The sequence below is a fragment of the Formica exsecta genome, unplaced genomic scaffold, assembly GCF_003651465.1.
Source record: "Formica exsecta isolate Colony F162 unplaced genomic scaffold, ASM365146v1 scaffold192, whole genome shotgun sequence".
Taxonomy (NCBI): Eukaryota; Metazoa; Arthropoda; class Insecta; order Hymenoptera; family Formicidae; genus Formica; species Formica exsecta.
Window position 1 is genome coordinate 70,913 of NW_021849218.1, and position 18,733 is coordinate 89,645.

Consider the following 18,733-nt stretch of genomic DNA (forward strand, 5'->3'; position numbering starts at 1 on the left):
TATATATATGCCTCTGAAGGCATTGCGGAAGGGGTGACTGCGACAAAAAATACTCGGCCAATATTTCTAATATTCTTCTGCCCCGATTCTGCCATCCCTCGCGCTGGCGGATTCACTTTGCGCTCGGAGAAGAAGAAAACGACCGCGGGGCCAATCGAGGCTGGACGACGACCGAAGCTGGAAAGTTTTGCATGAAATTAACGTAGGAAAAATTACTGCTATTACCGGCGGTCTCACCCGTACGTGCACGGTAAGTCGGACGGAAGTGGTAAGAGCAAGGATCGTTACGGACCGAGAGGGGTGAGAGAAGGGTGAGCGGTCGGGCTATAATTATAAATGTGGCCGTGACTAATTCAATTTTCCCCATCTGGTAGCGATTTGCGGGGGCAGAATAACTATGGGAAACGCGAGACTGCGCTGCGATGAGAACGACGACGCGCTGGATAATAGCCGCAGGAAGTGTCGTCTGGTACCGCAGTAAGATAGGTAGTAGAGGTAAAAGAAAAGACGAAGGCGCCAGTAGCGTCTTCCAGAGGAATAACGTAGTCGGCTGAGTAAATAAGTTCCGTTTAAATGTAATATCCCGTTGAATTGTGTGCCTCGGGGTTATCGCCACCGCCATCATCGTCCTCGAAATCCGATACGCACACACTTGGCAGGTCGATACAGCGCCGGTTACTTAACGTTTACTAACTATTCACCACTCGCAGTATCACCCCTTCCGTCTCGTTCCCTCGTATCTCTCTCTCTCTCTCTCCTTCTCTCTCCGCTTCCCTCTGTTTCTCTCTCATTTTCAGACCGCTGTCAGAAATTTCGACAGGCGGAATACCGTAGAAACGGAAGACACCGTTCGCCGCAACGATAAAGAAACGAAAACTTCATTCCCGGATCTCACGCGTCTCTCTTACGTTCGTTGACTCGTCGTATTTTATTCCTAATGCTTCTCTCGCCTCTCTAGCGCGTATCCCAAATTGACGCCGTGCCTCGTGCATATTCTGTGGCAACATGAAGCCGCGAGCTACGCGACGAGAAGGAAATTATTTTATTTCGCACTTCGAAATATCACCCTGCGCGGACTCATTCATATTCATGCCCGCGCCTGAGCACTTCGTCTCCGAAATGTGCCGTGCCGGTGGTCGTGCCGGTTAGTTTAAGATTCAAGCACGATCTTCTTATTCGGCCTAACTCCGTTCCTTATTCCCTTATCGCCTTTGATTTTGTCTCTTAACGAGGACAAATATTACTTGCAATATGGTATGTCCGCTTCGCGCAAAATTAGAAATATTCAAATTTTGTGTGTCGTTTTTTCGTAGCAATACAATGTAAATTATTATTACAGAATAAACGATATAAATTATTGCTTTTCTATTTTAACGTATCAATTTATATCACTGCAATATGATTTCATACTCGTCAATTTTAAAGATTAATAAATTGTAACAAATATAAAATATTGTTTTTTTAATACGATAGATTAGAAACAAGCATCGAAAAGACTCTTTGATAATAAGCTACAAAAGAATGTTAATTACTTTTAACAAACGTGTACATAAAATCTGTATCATCATTTTTAATCGTTATACTATAGTGTGTAAGAATCGTATCTGCTAACTTTGTTTACATCGTTATTCGTACATTATGAGATGACAATCAGTTCATCTCCGCAAATTACAATCGGATCTTATTCAGCTCTTATTCAGAATGCGAGGTCTAGTTACAAATCTGATTGTCTTACGACGAGCAAACTCTATACAAATAATGCCATCTCCTTGGTTTATCTAAACAACCCCAACTTCCCACATTGCCCGCTTAACGCAAGCGACTCGGTTGATTAGGGTGCAAACGAACCGTAAGCATTAAATTATTCATCATCCGTTCTACAGTCGAGACGGTTAAATGACAGTCTAGTTGGTATCCGATTAGTTTACGTTATTAATGCGATATGATTAAAACTTTTTTGGGTCACGCGTTATAAAATGAATTTGCTTCACCTCGGTTAAAATTCGATAACGGCAGCAACACAAAGTTATTTCAGTCCCTATTATTATACTCCTCATTATTATACGTGATACATGATGATCAAAGTCTACATTTTGGTAATCAGTTATAACGAAAGAAATAAATAAGTATAAAATAAATATAACGCACAGATCTTCTTATTTTTTCGCAAGTATACTTTACACATAATATATAGTATCTTGTAATATTACTATTTTCAAAGAAATTAAAAAAAAAAAGATGATATGTAGTTATATGATATTAAATATTTCTCATATAATCTTTTTGCTCGAAATAATCGCCAACTTTTCGGTATAGAATATCTTGTAAAATCAAATTCGGCTAATATTTTAGATTCTGTTCGCGTATACATATAGCGTACATATTATATTAACACCATGTACAATACAACACAACAAACAAACACGTCTATATTAAAAATCTCACGAGAAATCTACGTAGGGCAAAATATCCTAAAGAAACGTCAACTCCGTTCGGAGCAAAGGGTAAGGCTTGTCGCTTCTTTTCTCGGGGAATTGGTCAGATCGTAAGATTTCCCGAGTGCCCATGTTACCGATTAGCCTCGACGCATACGACGGCGGGGAATCGCGTTCCGGGAGATTTCTCTTCGTCGGGGAAACAGATGGAGTGGGAAAACGGACGGGAAGGAAGGAAGGAAGGAAGGAAGGAAGGAAGGAAGGAAGGAAACGTCGAACGCGGGCGTAACGCGATAGACTTCTCTCTAGAAACACGAGAAATTGTAGGGGTGGTAGAGGAACAGGGGAGAGGCAAGTCGAGCGGCGGCGCGTAACACCATTGTGACGAATGATTCGCGCGTGTTCCATCGAACACCATCGACATTGCGACCAGCGCGCGCGATGCTGGTACCTTCTGTCCCGAAGCTGGCGAGGCACACGGCTTCGGAATCACGGGTGTCGGCGATATCGATCGGGCGCGAAACGGGCAAATAGAAGGGGTTGCGAAGGGAACGAGGCGGGGAGGAAGGACCACTTAGAGAGCCATTGCATACCGAAATTTCCTCTCTCCGCACGGAGATTTTTGTCGCGGATTTTTGCGAACAAAAAGATTGACCTGAAAATCCTGACGAGGCTGTGGAGAATCAGAGAGAACCGTAGATAGTGATAGCGGACGATATGGGTGGGCTAGAGGGTAGATGAGTGGGCAAATGCGGCGGAAATTTCATCCGGCTTTTGTGACGCGACTGATATATTTTTATCTGATGTCAGGATTCGACGACTGTGTGCTCGAATTGCTTCTAACCGGGCGTGCTCGTTTGATATCGACCGATAAGACATATGTAAATGGTTATCAAGCTATGCCGAATCAATGCGAAACGTTTAATTTTTTTCGCAAAATCCTGCCGGATTTTGTGGCTGTTAATCCATGGAACTACGTTGAAAATTCGAGCTTGACGCTGTTCCCACAACGTACTGAATATAAGGCATTGGTATAAAATACACGAAAATATGTGACACGTTGCAGCATATTAAAAAATCATATTGAAAGCGACGAATAGAGTTTTAAGTATTTGATACTCTTCATATGCAGATGTTGTTGTTTCCCAAAATTTGATATTGGATTATTGCATATTTAGAATAAAAATACAATAATCCAATATCATGTACTCTTTTACTTTTTTAATAAATAATAAAAAATATGACTATTATAACTACATTCTGCACTTTCATTATTTACGAATCATATTTCCACAAATATAAAATATTCGTATCAATTATTTTATGTATGTTTTACTATTATCTTTATCAATATTTGGCTTACAAATGATTGGGAACGATGATTGATTACATCTAAAAGAAAATGCAGCATAAAAATAAATGAAATAAAATTATAATATAATAAATAATATTAATACATTACATTGCTTTGTTAAATTGCATATAAATTAAATCATAATACAAGCAACAGTCAAATTCTTTTCTAATTTGATATATGTAAGAAAATTATACTCTGAAAATACATAATATCTCCAACTAGACAATTGCCTTGCATTAAACGATTTTTTTATTCTTGCCGTACTCTACGGCAATCACGAAACTGCTCATAAAATTGAAACGACTGCATTGCTTGTTTTTTCTTCACCATTGTTTGATGTACGCTATCCAGCAAATAATACCTTTGTTATTTGCATTATGCGATCGTGTGATTCGATAAAAACAGCTTATGTTGTCAGCTTACCGTTTCTCATATATCATCGATACACAACACGAAAAAATAATCGCGAAGAGTGAAAATCCATTGCTAGGCGACGGCACAGTACGAGTAGAGAAGGGGACTTATTTTCAATAAAGATTATAGATATAAAAAACAATCTGTGTTCGATAAGCCCACAGCGTTTTTTATCCCATGTAACATCGAAAAGAGCTCGAGGTATCGATGTAATGGATAAGGATCAAATTGCGGTGGCAGGGCGAGGGGGGGGTGCGAAACAAACCATTTCATGAAGTATCCAACCACCCACGTACGATATACATGCGCGCGCGCACGTACACATGCAATGTCGTTAACGTAAACAGCGAAAGCGCCCGGTGCTTCGTAGTTTATTTTGGCCTTTAACGCAAACAACAAGGACGATAATGCCCGGTCCCGGTTGACACTCGCAATGTGCAGAGCCACGCGAGTATGATTTTCAACATCGAGTGCGTTCTCGCAACATCCCGCGAGATCTAGCCGTTTTCGCTAGTGATTTCCGGCTGGATTGCGCTCATCAACCTATGGTCATTCATTGTTATTGTAACTGTCCGATAATGATGCATCCTACATACCGTGATGGTGACCCAATGTTCCCGTTAATAAATTCCTCGTTTGTCGCCCTGCAACATGAAAGAGAACGCAGCGAATATTAGATATCAAACATCTGTCGATTATTAAATGCGTAAATTCAAGCGATTTGTAAGAAATTTTTATATACTTTATTTACCAACTAGTATTCGAATCCATTATAGATTTTTGTATCGATGTCAATATCCGAATATCATAGTATATAGAAAATATTCGCGGTTATTTTAGGTATTACTCGAAGTTAATTAATTCATGCATGCATTTCGCTTGTTTGTACGAGGTTATTGTGACAATGATATATCAACGTGAAATAACATCAGAAACCGTAGAGCGTACCAACGTAAAAAAAAACATATCGAAAATCCGATTAAATAAAAAAAAAATATCTGTGAATCAGTTTAATCGAAATCAATTAAATCGAAACCCGTAGGGTTTCGAGTACTTTTATATTACTCATGAACTTGGTTAATAGACGGATATTCCGGAATAGAGGTACTTGTTCTACATTGACAGCGTACTACGTCAGTCCGTGTCGATTCTAGAATATTTGTTTGCGAAATTGAAAAATAATTGAATCTCTTTTTTCTATATATTCTATAAAATTTCATATAAGCAAAATATCATAAAATGTAAAAATCAATTATTTCGTTATACAAACGTACCTTTAAAAATAGATATAAGTATGCAATTCAAGGATTAGATTCATTTTAATTTTAAAACTTAAAAATAAGATCTAACATTTATCAGCTTTTTGTATAGATAAGTTAAAAAAATTGATAGTTAAGCTAAAACAATTCGTAATAATTATTCTATAGTAGACTGCCACGCTGGCAAGATAAAACGGCACTTATTAGTGATATTTCGTCCACGAATATGTCACTTTGTGAAACAATGCCATAGATTTACATGCGAGATGGCGCATCAAAATGACAAGTGACATAGGATGAACATGGGTATGCACCGCCAAGAATATCGTTTATGCCGTTCACAAGTGACGCGCGTCACTTTGAAAGCACGACTTATATGAGACATTTATCTCCTTATTACATTAAATACAAGAGAGAAAGAGAGAGAGAGAAAGGGAAAAAGATGTGTGTTAATATATTATTATCTAAAAAGAAACTACACATTTAAATGTATAGTAAAGTAACAAATTTTATGATATAATTTTAAATATTATATTACTAATATTAATTAACAGAAATATTGTTCCAGTGATAAAAGACAAGCCATGAAAAAATCCATAATGTAGCCGCAAAATTTTTACGGTATTTTTATGTATACCTGATCTCGCGCGTGCTATCGTCTATAATCGTCTATTATGCAGTGTAAAGATAAAATATCGAATTATGGTAGCGGCAATCAAGCCAAGTTTTGACCAATATAAAATTACAGTGCGTTGTTTAAAATACCTTGGGGCACTTTTTAATACGGTTGAAAGATAACTCGAGCTCTCTCTCTTTCACCTCCCACACCCATTAAAAAAATCTATCCTTAATAAAAATAAACATACAAATGCCTTTGCAATGCTAATCTATGGTTAAGTTAAAGCAAAGCTTCGAGCTTATAACAAATGCATTTGATTTTCTTAATCTAAATGTTTATTATTATATATCATTGTTGATTTATAAATATATTACATCAGGAATATTATTAATTTCTTCTAAAAGAGTAAAAGACTCAGCTTTCTCTATCAAATAAAAAATTTTTTTCTTAAAAATGCTTCATCTAGGAAAAAATACAGAAATATTTTTTGTTTTACATCTTTTTCTTTGAGATATCTAGATTTATATCTTCATAAATAGAAAAAGATTATACAATACTATACTCTATATCTAAGAGATAAAATTGTTTAATGACTACCTACTGTACTGACAGTACTACTAAATGGATAAAATGTAAAGCTGTTATATTGTGTATATTTACGATGCAAATCAATGCTTATAAATCGTCACGACTTTTATGCATGGCAATGTGTGATAGCGTTGTGATATTTTCCAGCGAATTCGAGGTGACGAAACTATCTAAACTTGGAGATTATGACAACCGTTTGTCGCGAGTTTAACGATGTTCAGTGACGGCGCTTCCCCAATAGTTATATAACTTCGTGCGTCTCATAAATGCGAGCCACGGAGCAACTTGAGGATAATTACATTCGCAGATGACAGAGGGTAAAATTACTTGCATTATGAGCACGAGAGTAGTAGATTACACGAGGGAAATGTGAATTTGTAAAAGCCAATATATACGCATGTTTTGTGTCTTGTACGCAAGTGAAAATTTCAGATAATTGCGTGTACTGGGAGCAATTTCTCTGAATAAGCGATAAATTAATAGCAAACGTAACTCCATCAAAATGGTTCATTTTCATTTAAATTTAATTTCATATAAAAAATTTATGGTGATTTCTACGAAATACTTTCTATAATAAGCAATTTGAAATAAATGTATAACATGAGAAAACATTCATTAAAGTCACAAACCAAATGAAAATGTGTTTGCATCTAATTCATACTTATATATCCTTTATTAAAACTTCATTTGCTTTTATATTTTTTTATTATATGTGCAATATATATAGATACGTACACATTGCGAATACGTTTATAAGATATTATGCATAGATAAAGAACTATTCTGACTAGATAACTCAACAAGATGATAAAAATCACAGCAACAATATCTTCGCATTTATATAGTTTATATTGTATGATATTTTCGCGGTATTTCTGCTATTCTCCCACATTTTCCAATTCTTTTTGTCACAAAGTTAAGTAATTAAATTCTATTGATCACGATTGCTGTTTTATTCAAGCTTTGCTAACATTGTGTTGCTAAGAAAGGTTTCATTGTGTAATTCGGATACGAGCCATTGTGCCACGTCGCTCTTTTTCCATTTTCTCACTCGTTGGTACAGCCACCACTACGTAATTGCGCAACTGCATTTTCTGCGCCATGGTGCCGGGGTGTGTTTCAAGCGGCCGCATTTATTTAGGACGTGGTCTCCTCATGACGTTGTGTGATATCGCGTGCGTCCGTGGTAAGATTAATGGACCAATCTTGGCGCCGGGCACGATTACGCGCAATCAGGAGACAGCTTTTCGGAGCTTCAGCCTTTCATCATGATAGCAATGTAGATAGATACATACCAGTTACCCAACGTGGCTTGCGCTTACACGCAATACACTATTCAAGTTTACGGTATTTACTTTACGTTCCGCCATGTAAGCTCCGTGAAACGTAACACGCGCTTTATACACGCGTTTATGTAACGCGGTCACGGGAGGTGTGTGTCGTATGCAGAGCGAATAAAACAAGTATTATTGCCGTGAGAATAAACGTCTGCAAATTTTTTACAACACAGTCTTATCATTCCGCTGTTTGAACAACACGAACGCCGTTTATTGACAGTACGATCCGAGACAGTTAATATAACACATACCTTCTCATTTCCTATAAACACAGAGGATCGCAAAAACATTGATATAGAGATCGGTTATCGAGCAATGTAATATTTGTTACAGACGATTTCAGGTCACTCGGGAATGAAATCGATTTGTCTTTTCTCCTAGATTCGTCTTTGAAAGGTCAAACTGCCAGCAGCTATTTATCAAGCAATCGGAATACCAGGAGCACTGAAAAAAAGAAGGAAGTTGCGAGCAAGAATAATGAGCTTGGTTGAAAAATCGAGGCACTTCACTAAATTATTGTTGCTCTCTTCGTGTTAGATTTTATTCGTTGTGCTGCTGCTTGCAAAATGTCATCGTTTATTTACCTTCGTGAAATCATGTCTGTCAAATTAAATTTATCTTAATGTAATCATTACTATCACTATTTTTCTGTATAACACAATCTGATTATTATGTAAAAGAAGTCTAAACACATACAAATCATGACGGAGATTTTAATTGCTAATATTATATATGGGGATTGCGCAAGAATTTATATGCATCAGTTGCAACATTATAAATGTATGCGACATGAATATAAATAGAAATAATTATTATGAGCTTCACAATGAATATAATATTTCATTAGCAAAAGGATTCGCGTAATTAATTTTTTTTTTTCATTTAGAAATAGTCTCTTATTGTTACGGTTATCCAATTAAATAAATGAAAGCTGAGACAGAATAAGAGTTAAAAGCCAGATTACATGCCTTTGTAATCCAACGGTATTATTTCATAGTGAATATTATCTTGCTATCGTCCAACTGTAGAATACTTTTGGTTGGATTAACTTCATTGTTCAAAATCCAAGCGTATGACATATGACGTATTTATATGGTAGTAATATTTCCACATTTCTCACACGCATCTTCTCAACTACACGTCTCTACTCATCTCATTTTCCATTACAGAACGCTGACTTACGGCGGATAATGCAAGTCATAGCCTGCTTAACATAATTTTGTGCACATTGATTATTCACTTTGTCCCGTCCAATGGTTCTCGACCGCATGTAAATTCCCGAAGGATCGCGAGTCTCCAAGCGGCACTAGGAAGTTGCACGACGAAATAAGGTACGGTGCCTAATACAGCTTTATACACCCAAAGGAGTGTTTTACCCAAGTTGGTTCGTTCCGGTCTTTCGCCACTTTTCCGATAGGCTCTTTAACTAATTCAAACGACGGCGCCATAACAACTGAGATAAAATTCAGCAGAGAATTAAAAAGGCAAAGATCGGAGAGGTAGAACGTTCAACTCGTGCGCATCGCTTGAATGTTAAATCGATGAACATCTACGCCGTTAAAATTTGAATTAATTAATTAATTACAAATGGCAGAAACAAAAAAGAAATATGAGAAGCAAAATTTGAGAAATAAATATCGTATTCTTCTATAGTCAAAGTCGAAAAAAATTAAGTATTTTCTCTTATTTTAACAATGCTTTTCTCTAAAGTTAGAAGCTTAAATTAATTTTCAATAATATAAACTGCACTTTAGCATTCTGCTAGTTGCGCTTTGCATTCAACTTCTAAAATTAATTAATATATTTTTCAGTTATCGGGAGATAAAGTCAAAGTCTCACGAGTTCGCAATGGTTATAAAGATACACGAATCTTGAGAAGTGAAGGATATTACAGAAACCTGCAGAGGAATAAATTTAATTTTATACTCAACCGTGTTAATCCTTTTCTCTTTATGCACTGGCTCGCTCTTTCTTCTCGTAAGGGGATAGAGGTGCAACTCGCGCGAACAGGGGTAACGCGAAGACCGAATGGAGGATGGCCGGGAAGGTGAAGAGGTGCAATGGGGTCAGAAAAACGGCGCAGTGGAAAGGGAAAGGATGGGATCTGCAGAAATAAAAGGACTAATTCCAAGGTACCGACAAGTTGAAAAAGTAGGTAAAATTGGATCTCGGTGCTGTCTTCATCCGCGGAAGCGCAGAAGTGGCAATCGCGCAGCAAATTAAGCGGGACCATCGTAAAAGAACGAAAATGGTTATGCCCTGCCCTAAACTTCCTCTGCCTTATCGTCATTTTTCTTCTCTATTTTTCCAACTTTTTCCGCTTCTATTAAATAATAGATGAATCAAAGTAATGCGCTTTTCTCCACAGCAAAGCATATTTTGCTTCAAGCTAGGGGCAAGTTTCTAAAGCCTCTTCTCTACCTTTGTAATTCTTGTAGGCATAAAACTACAATACATCGACTTAGTACATTAAAAGCTTTATCTTGTAGTTACAAATTTGGTTGCAACAAAGCATCTTATTTTCATTAATATACTTGTAAAAAATTACTTATTGTTAAAGCACAAAAATATTAAAATATTAAAATTAGTTTTACACATATAAAATTGTTAAAAAATATAAATATTCAAATAAAACCTGATAAACTTTTGTATAAGATATCAAATTTTTCTAAAACTATAAAAATAATATAGTATATCACATGTAAGATAAAACTTTTCTCTCTCTTATAACAAGAAAGATTAGCCAAGAATGTAAATAACGCGTTAATTGCTATTCCGTGGATTCAATAAAATATTTATTATATAAAATTATTCGCGCATATCCTTTTTCATGAGCCATCTTTTTGCGCGCTAAATAAAATATAGGTCAAAGTATATCTCTCGTCCCTTGCCCTACGCGACTTGGCCCAGAATCAGCATAAGTTTCCAACTTCGTAGCGAAGAAAGCCCCTTGCGGCAACTTGCGTACCCGCAGAATCTCGTGAACAGAGTCAGCGCATGGCAACCACGAGGAAGAGTAAGACGGCTGATGGTATGTCTTGGACCGCGACGGCATCCTCTCTTATCCCAAACACGTACCAGCACGCGCGCAAGCTTTTACGCCAGTAGAAGGCAGTGTGTAACCGAGCGCAAGTGTTTCTTCGTTGAATGAAATGTTAATAGCGACGGAAAATGTGCGTGCATACACACACACACACACACACGTATACCCTGCTAAAAGGTATAAACTTTTCGGATAACACACGGCATTGCGCCGTTCGCGCATTCTTTTTGCACGACTCGGCATACCTCACGTTCTTGCAAGCGCATGAAACGGAGTGTCTCGAATTCTCTCCCTTGGATGGCGTTAACAACGCGCGCGCGCGTGCTTTTCATTTTTTTGCTAACGAGAAGCTCGGGTGATTCATGGAAACCCGTAAATCAACTTGACTACCTGCTCCTTAAGGGAATAATTTCGGTCTCTTCTCTTGCCGAATGATTTATGAATTAATATCTTTCTTAAACCGCTGGTATATTCAGTCTATGAGAGTGGTCAGTATACGTTAAACGCTAAACGTTAATCGACTAATTTGTTCTCTTGGCTAATTCAATTAGTCATTTCTTGTTTAAAATGCAGTAAATTATTTTTTTGCCAGATGTATACGTATAGTTTTACAAAGTATAATTTTGAAAAAAAATTGTTTGCACTTTAATTTTATATAATTAATATTATTATTATTGTCGATGTATATGTCGGTTATTTTTTTAATATGTATAATAGATTTGTAATAATTTTAGAGTGTCGACTATATTAATAATTTCTTTCCGTTTTCTATATGAAATTTTATTAATCCTATCCAGAATAATTAAAATCTGTATTTAACGTAGCTTTGTCCATTTGATCATATTTTGACGGATTAATAAATACGCGAAAAATATGATTTATTTATCTTCACGTATTTTAATGGCAATATATGTGACATATTTTCCGATATCGAGAGTCTAACGATAAGTTTTATTTATAACCGCTATTATTTATGAAAAACGCTACCTCTATTATTCTTGACATGAGATCCCTATAACCGCACAAATAATATTCGTATAACATTCTTTTTTCTTTTTTTGAATATAATTATCGCAATTGTAATGTTTAATAATATTTGATGACGGGCAACTTCGTCACCAGGGATTTATCGTTAATTATATTACCTAATTATATTATCTCATTGCGACACAAAGACAATCTGTACATATATGCGCATTTACGTAGGCAGCAGTTAACTTCATTCCCATGAGGACGAGGTACAAATAGCTCGGGGCTTCGCAACAGATTCGAAATATTCGCACAGCCTCTGTATCTAAGCATCGCGTTATATCTGAAAGCTATCGGGGAGATCAATGTATTTAAAATCGAATGTTATGTTCGATTTCATGACGCGTGTATCAATCGACAAATACTGCGTGCAGAAATCTGCAAAAAAATTCCGGGTTTCAGCGGGGACCATTCGTCTGTGTTAAAAAGGGATTCGCTATCGATATCGCCGCATACATCACACACGTGATCGATGATGGCGATTGCAGCGGATCGCTGCAGCCGGTTATTTCATGCGCAGATTGAGAGAGGAACATTGTTTCGGCTTAAAGATAACGCTTTGTTTCCGGTGCTTTGCGGTGAACAATGCACGCATGAAAATCGAATAACGCGCATAAAGCGCGCAGATAAGCGCCGTGTAGGGTGGGAAAAAAAGCGCGGCTCAAGCAGCTTTCATATTTCATGACTGCCACTCGCGCAATATTTTTCATTTTACTCTATTCTCGCCCTTTTAATTACTGATATCGTGAGAGAAACCGCACAGCACAGCTATGCGCGCGTGCGATCGCGGAGATTTGTAGCCGACACCAGGCCCCGCGAAATTAAGTTTTACAAATTTACAGTTTATTATCCTGTGCCGGATGCAATACCAGAATAAAACGGATGAATAAATAATATACACGATAACATTATTTACATCTCTACTTGTGATTCTCCCCATATTCTGCCGATGGTTTGATTGCGTCGGTATATCATATTTAAAGAGACGAGCAAAAAACAAATTGCTCGAAATAAATAGATATAAATATATTTTGGAAAAAAAATCATTTTATAGGCATTTTATCAATCCATCAATTGTGCGTACAGCCGTCGAAGTAATTTCTAATTACCGCATGTGATTCACGTATGCGATCATTTTCTAGATTGTAGGGAACGGACGCATGCCAATGCAGCGAAATCGAATTAATGCCGCCGTCATGCTTGTCGAGAGGTCGCAAGCGAATTCGTACGTGTCGACGTACGCTAATTCGCGATCTGCGAATCTTTCGCGCAGTTAAACGGCGGAGTGCAGCGCGATTCGGCGGATCGATTCGGGGGCGCGCTCTTTGCGAGAGAGCGCGTCATTGCGGATCCCGATGTCCCCGATGCTCGTCAACGATCGATACACGAAACAAAGTGCCAAACGTACACATTTCTATACGTTGCAATCCGAAGGGCAATTCAATTGCGGCGGTCGTCCCATACGGGCATCTGCAATATTCTCCGCGAGCAATCGTTCTCCAGGGATCGTCAATGTATGCGCTCGCACGGCTCTCCCAATGACATTTACATTTATATTGACACGGCGCTCAATGGGATCTTGAACAACGGCGGGATGCTTAAATGCATTTGCGACCGCGGCTTAACGACCGGAGCCGAATTTTTTCGGTGCCGGATCAGCGCGCGGAAACGCGGGAAATGGTACACGCGAGGACGCATCGCGTCCCGCAACGAACGCCAAAATGAGGATTCAACGCGATTAAGTTTTCACGTTACGAACATGCCAACATCACGGTATGTTGACTTTTGTGCGTGATACACGTTTTCAACAAATTACAACTGTCAAAAATTGATTTTTTTATCTACAAAAGTGAATAAAACGCGAAATAATATTTCTTAGGAAAATGAAATTTTTTTATAGACATGCGAATATCTAGCAAAAACTGTTTTAATTATACCACGATTATTGTAATATTGAACATTCATGGTTAAATAATAATAAATGATATTACATATTTTAATGCAATTAATATCTTATATCTAATGATATAAACTATAATATGTTACCTGTATATAAATGTTACTTGCAATAATAAAGAGAATTAATAATGAAGGATTTAATTTATATGTACAGATTACATGTAATATGTTTTTTGCACACTAAATGTAGAATATTATTTATGATTATTATAAAGAATATTATATAAGCGTAATATAATTATTATTAAATTTTCTTTGTAGATATAATACTAAAATAACGCGATACTTAATTAATATAATTGTCGTGAAAGGACATGTCGATACGATGACAAAATTGCAACTAATAATAAATAACATTCTTTACATCATATTCGTCTGGTTCCTGTGTAGCTTCATTGATAGCCCGATATATTAATATTGAAGAAATCCAGTCCGAAATAGCATACAAACAATGTTATCCTATCTACCGGGTAGTATTTATATTGTAGTATATATTTATTTAGAGTATTGTAAAGGGTAGGTAAGATTCAATCCGTGAATATATATCTGTACTATATAGGATAGGTAGGTAATGTCAAATCTAGCATAAAATCGACGGCGAAGGATTCGATCGTCTTCGTGACGATGTACTCGGCGATAGCGAGAGAGACGTGATTTTTACCTTCGTTTTTCTAATTCGGATAACAGAGATATATCGTTCAAGAGCAGCCTACCTACGGCCGCTCTCCTTAGAAGGATTGCTTCGGAGCGCGGAAGAAAACGACGGAAAAGATTGCGTCGCGATGGCTCGTTACGCGGCCGATACCCCGCGACTCGTACACCCCGTACACCCCGTTCACTTGCACAAGAGCGGTAACCAAATTCGCCTCACGTATTTCCTCGGTCCTTTAAGCGCGACCTCCGGAGACCCACGGCGTCCTGCAATTTATTTGGAATGACGTTCTATTAAGATGGGATTCGGTTGCCTTTTACCGATTCTATACCAACTTCCGGGGTAACACGGGGTAGCAAGGTCTTTCGTCTCACGGATAGCTACGCTACGAGCTAACGAGTTCGTAACTTTTTAAACGGTCCTTTAGCGAGCGCGCAATTCTTGATGTCAGTCTAAGATGTCGATAGTCGATACTCGACACGGTGATTTAAGACTTCTCTTCAAGGGCCAGAGTAAGTTAATTGTAACTCGATAGTGTTTTAAATTTACCAGGCGAATATTGATTTTTACTGTGGTTCCAAATAAAATGAACCGTCGTTATGGGATATTCAATTATTTTTGAGACAGATCAGATTTATATACATTTCCTTTTCTGTATATATTTCACAAAAATATATACAGAAAAGGAAATACAGAAGAATACAATAAAATAACGTTTCATGAATGAATATCATATGTCTTTACTTCTATTATTCAATTTTATTTCACAATTTTATATGAAATAATGTTTTGCAATTCAATAAACTCATTACCCCATTAAATTAAACAATCCAATAAAGATCAATTTAATGCAATATATGTAATTATTGATCAAAAAAGCGTATTAAAAATTATACAAATCTGCAAAATAAAATACAGTTTTTATTCTTTGAACTCTGACTTTTTATCTATTCTCTATGCATGTAAAAATTTTACATCATACGACCCAGTTCAATGAATTCAAAAAAGGATTAATATTTCTTGAATAAAAACTATGAAATTATATTTTGAACAGAGAAATATTTTTGTGCATCAGAAAATTGCGTCAGGTAATATGCAAGATAGAACATAGGAGAGAAAGAAGGAACTTTTCGGACGCGAGATGACATCTGAAGAAATCTTGAGAAACAGAGGCGCTGACGCGTATCCGCGTCACATATATTTTCCCCCTCGTCTCGCGGCCTACCATACCATTCTCGAATTACGAAACTTCGTAACGCGAACATTCGTTGTGTCGGATGAGCCCACGCCGCGCGAGGACACTTTGTTCCGTAGCGACTGTCAGGAGACCCGTACCGTTGTGCTCGCGCGTCACGTATTATGGCATGCCCGCTCTGTCGAGTCGGAGCCGCGCCACGTATAAGCGTTTTCTCCATCTCGGCTCTCAAGTTTCCACAAAGTATACGATGCGCGGGCTGGAATTTTCACGAAAAGAACGTATGCGCTCGGGGATTCGTCGAAATATTTCCGTCAGCTGCCTTTCTCGCGCTCCTCTTTTTCCGGCTTTCTTTTTTTTTTCTTTCTTTCTCTCTCCCTCTCTTTCTTTAGATCGTGAATAAAAACGAGATTTGGAATGTTACGTCGCATCGCGTTGGTCCGACGAGATAAAGAAAAGAGCGAAGACACAGATTGCACGAACGATACGTAAACTAGAATCCGCGGGTCAGTCACAAAGGAAACTCTCCGTGTCTCCTCTGTAGATTCCGCGCTAGTCTCGACGGTTCTGCATCCGGAAGACGATGGTATCAAACGGATTTCGTAATTGCGGAACCGACTGTGCTAGCGAGGCACATAAATATTCCGTTCCGTTGCGGCGTGAAGAGACGAGTTTCCGTGACATCACGTACGCGAATTATACGCACACGAGCTCGGAACAACGATCTCGTCGTCGAATGATTTTCCCGCTCTCTGACAAAAGTTCACTCTTACCGCGACACGACCGCTTGTGTATATATCGTATATATGTGTGCGGCGCCGTCATTATTCTCGCAACCGAAAGAGAAAACTCTTCTCACGGTTGACAAGCGAAATTCGTCAGGTCTCGGACTTGTTTTTTCTTCACGCAGTGATTTAATGCTCTCGCAACATCGCAAAAATAGAGATTGAGGAAGGGAAGAAGGAGGCAAGACGCTCAATCAAAATCATTGCTCGCGCGATTTCGCGTCCGGGATGCGGCGAGAGAGGGCAATTTCGCGAAGTGTGTTGGGATTAGTGCTAGTCCGTTGTCAGTTTAGAGAGAAATAAGTGGGATAAGATGAGGGTGAAATGACGGGGCGTACTTTATAGGATAACCGTGCGGAATGGGAATGAGCTCTGAATGCCGGCACGGTGTATTGACGCGTAAATCACGCCGGGAGAATTGATTTCCTTCTTCGCTTGACTAATTCCCGTTTGGCGCAGATTTGTTATTGATTATACAACATTCCAAGGTTTTAATTATTATATTAATTTTATCGATACCAACGGCTTTACCTATCTTCCTCTATTGCCATTTCCGCTCAAACATTTTGAATATATTCATATCGCATAAAAATTGATTAAATTTTATAACACATTACTGATTGATAAAATAATAATAAAATATAGGCAGAAATTGTTACAATTTTTAAAATATATAAAAATATAAATATACATTAAAAATAATTTGCGAATTACTTTTCATACCCATGTGATTAATTAAATGGTTATCATTTCACGTAACTCATTGTATATCGCTTCAATAATGCATCCATTGAATTACGGTCCAATTATAGCTTTATCTCAAATAGCAAGCTCTTGAAAAGAATATTACATTGCGAATTTAACCGTATTTTTGCCAACCGTAATTAATACTGAAACGTTTCGATTCAAATTTTTTGCTTAAAAATTTCGAATATTGCACCCTCCATGGTCGAAATTGCACGTACGCCTCGATCGGCAAATGTTCGATGGTTTCATTATCAATCCATTGTAACGTAAAATCCGAATTCGCCAATCCGTTCTCGTTCACAATTTCGTTTCGATATGACGAGCGTGATATCACCCGGATATTGATCCTGGCGTATGACACGCGTACGCGCAAAGGAGCGCGCGCGCGTGAACAACGCGCTCATCGAGAGCGCACGATTGCGCAACTGAATCAGTTACTCTGAAGCTTGATTTCAATTTGCCATAATTTCATAGAATTGATAATCAGGATTTTGCGTGTTTCCCCGACTATACGTTGCTCGTTGAATGATATAACTTTCACGAAGACGCGAAATGTGTCGCAAATTATTATGTTGATAATATGCATTTCCAGCGTAGATGCGGTATTGCAAGTTACATATGAGATCGAGAAGGATACAGCGAGAAACAGATAAACAAGAAACTGAATATTACTACTTGATGCCTTAAAGTTTAGTGTACACGCAAATTGTTTAAATATCTTGAATAATAAAAAAATTTCAGGAAATGTTTACATTTTACGCAATACATGAGATTATGGTATATGTTCAATATATAAAGAAGACAAATAGGTATATATTCGTAATTTTTAATATTGATATTAATATTGAAAACATTTAATGTTTTAAAATCATATTTTTAATGAAATAAATAAATTTCTCTCTTATGTTAATATAATAATATAAGTTATACATATATAATATAATGTAAAAGGAAATTAAGGAGAAAAGGTATATCATTAGTCAGACACAATTATTATGATAAGTCTACTAGTGACTAGTATGATAAATAAGTTTTCTAACCATTTAAAATAGAGACAAATTATACAAATAAAAATATGCAAACTCTTTAAAAATTTTAGAAGATTACAAATAAAATTGCTAACAAGATAAAAAAAGAAAAAGAGAAATTTACGCATCAGAACGTTGCAAATGTTCATTCCCGTCGCCAAATCTAATGAATTTCGCCGCAGCATCCGCCAAATTTTACTCGCATGAATGCAAATGTAAAATATGAACTTTTTTCTCTTTCTCTCTTTCTTTTAGCTTTTATTTGCTGCCAAGTATCCGATTATAT

General features: G+C 37.2%; 1 protein-coding gene across 4 annotated transcripts in view; it reads right to left on the minus strand.

Annotated features, from left to right (window-relative positions):
• The window catches only part of LOC115233970 (neurotrimin-like), a 169,109-nt gene that overhangs the window by 25,919 nt on the left and 124,457 nt on the right, over positions 1–18,733 (minus strand). For 3 of the 4 annotated variants that reach the window (XM_029804637.1, XM_029804638.1, XM_029804636.1), the window contains exon 2: positions 4,803–4,850. The exons of the other annotated variant lie outside the window; for it this stretch is intronic. In XM_029804637.1, the coding sequence (XP_029660497.1) occupies positions 4,803–4,850 (48 nt within the window). The remainder of the gene's footprint in view (positions 1–4,802; positions 4,851–18,733) is intronic. 4 annotated transcript variants of the gene reach the window in all.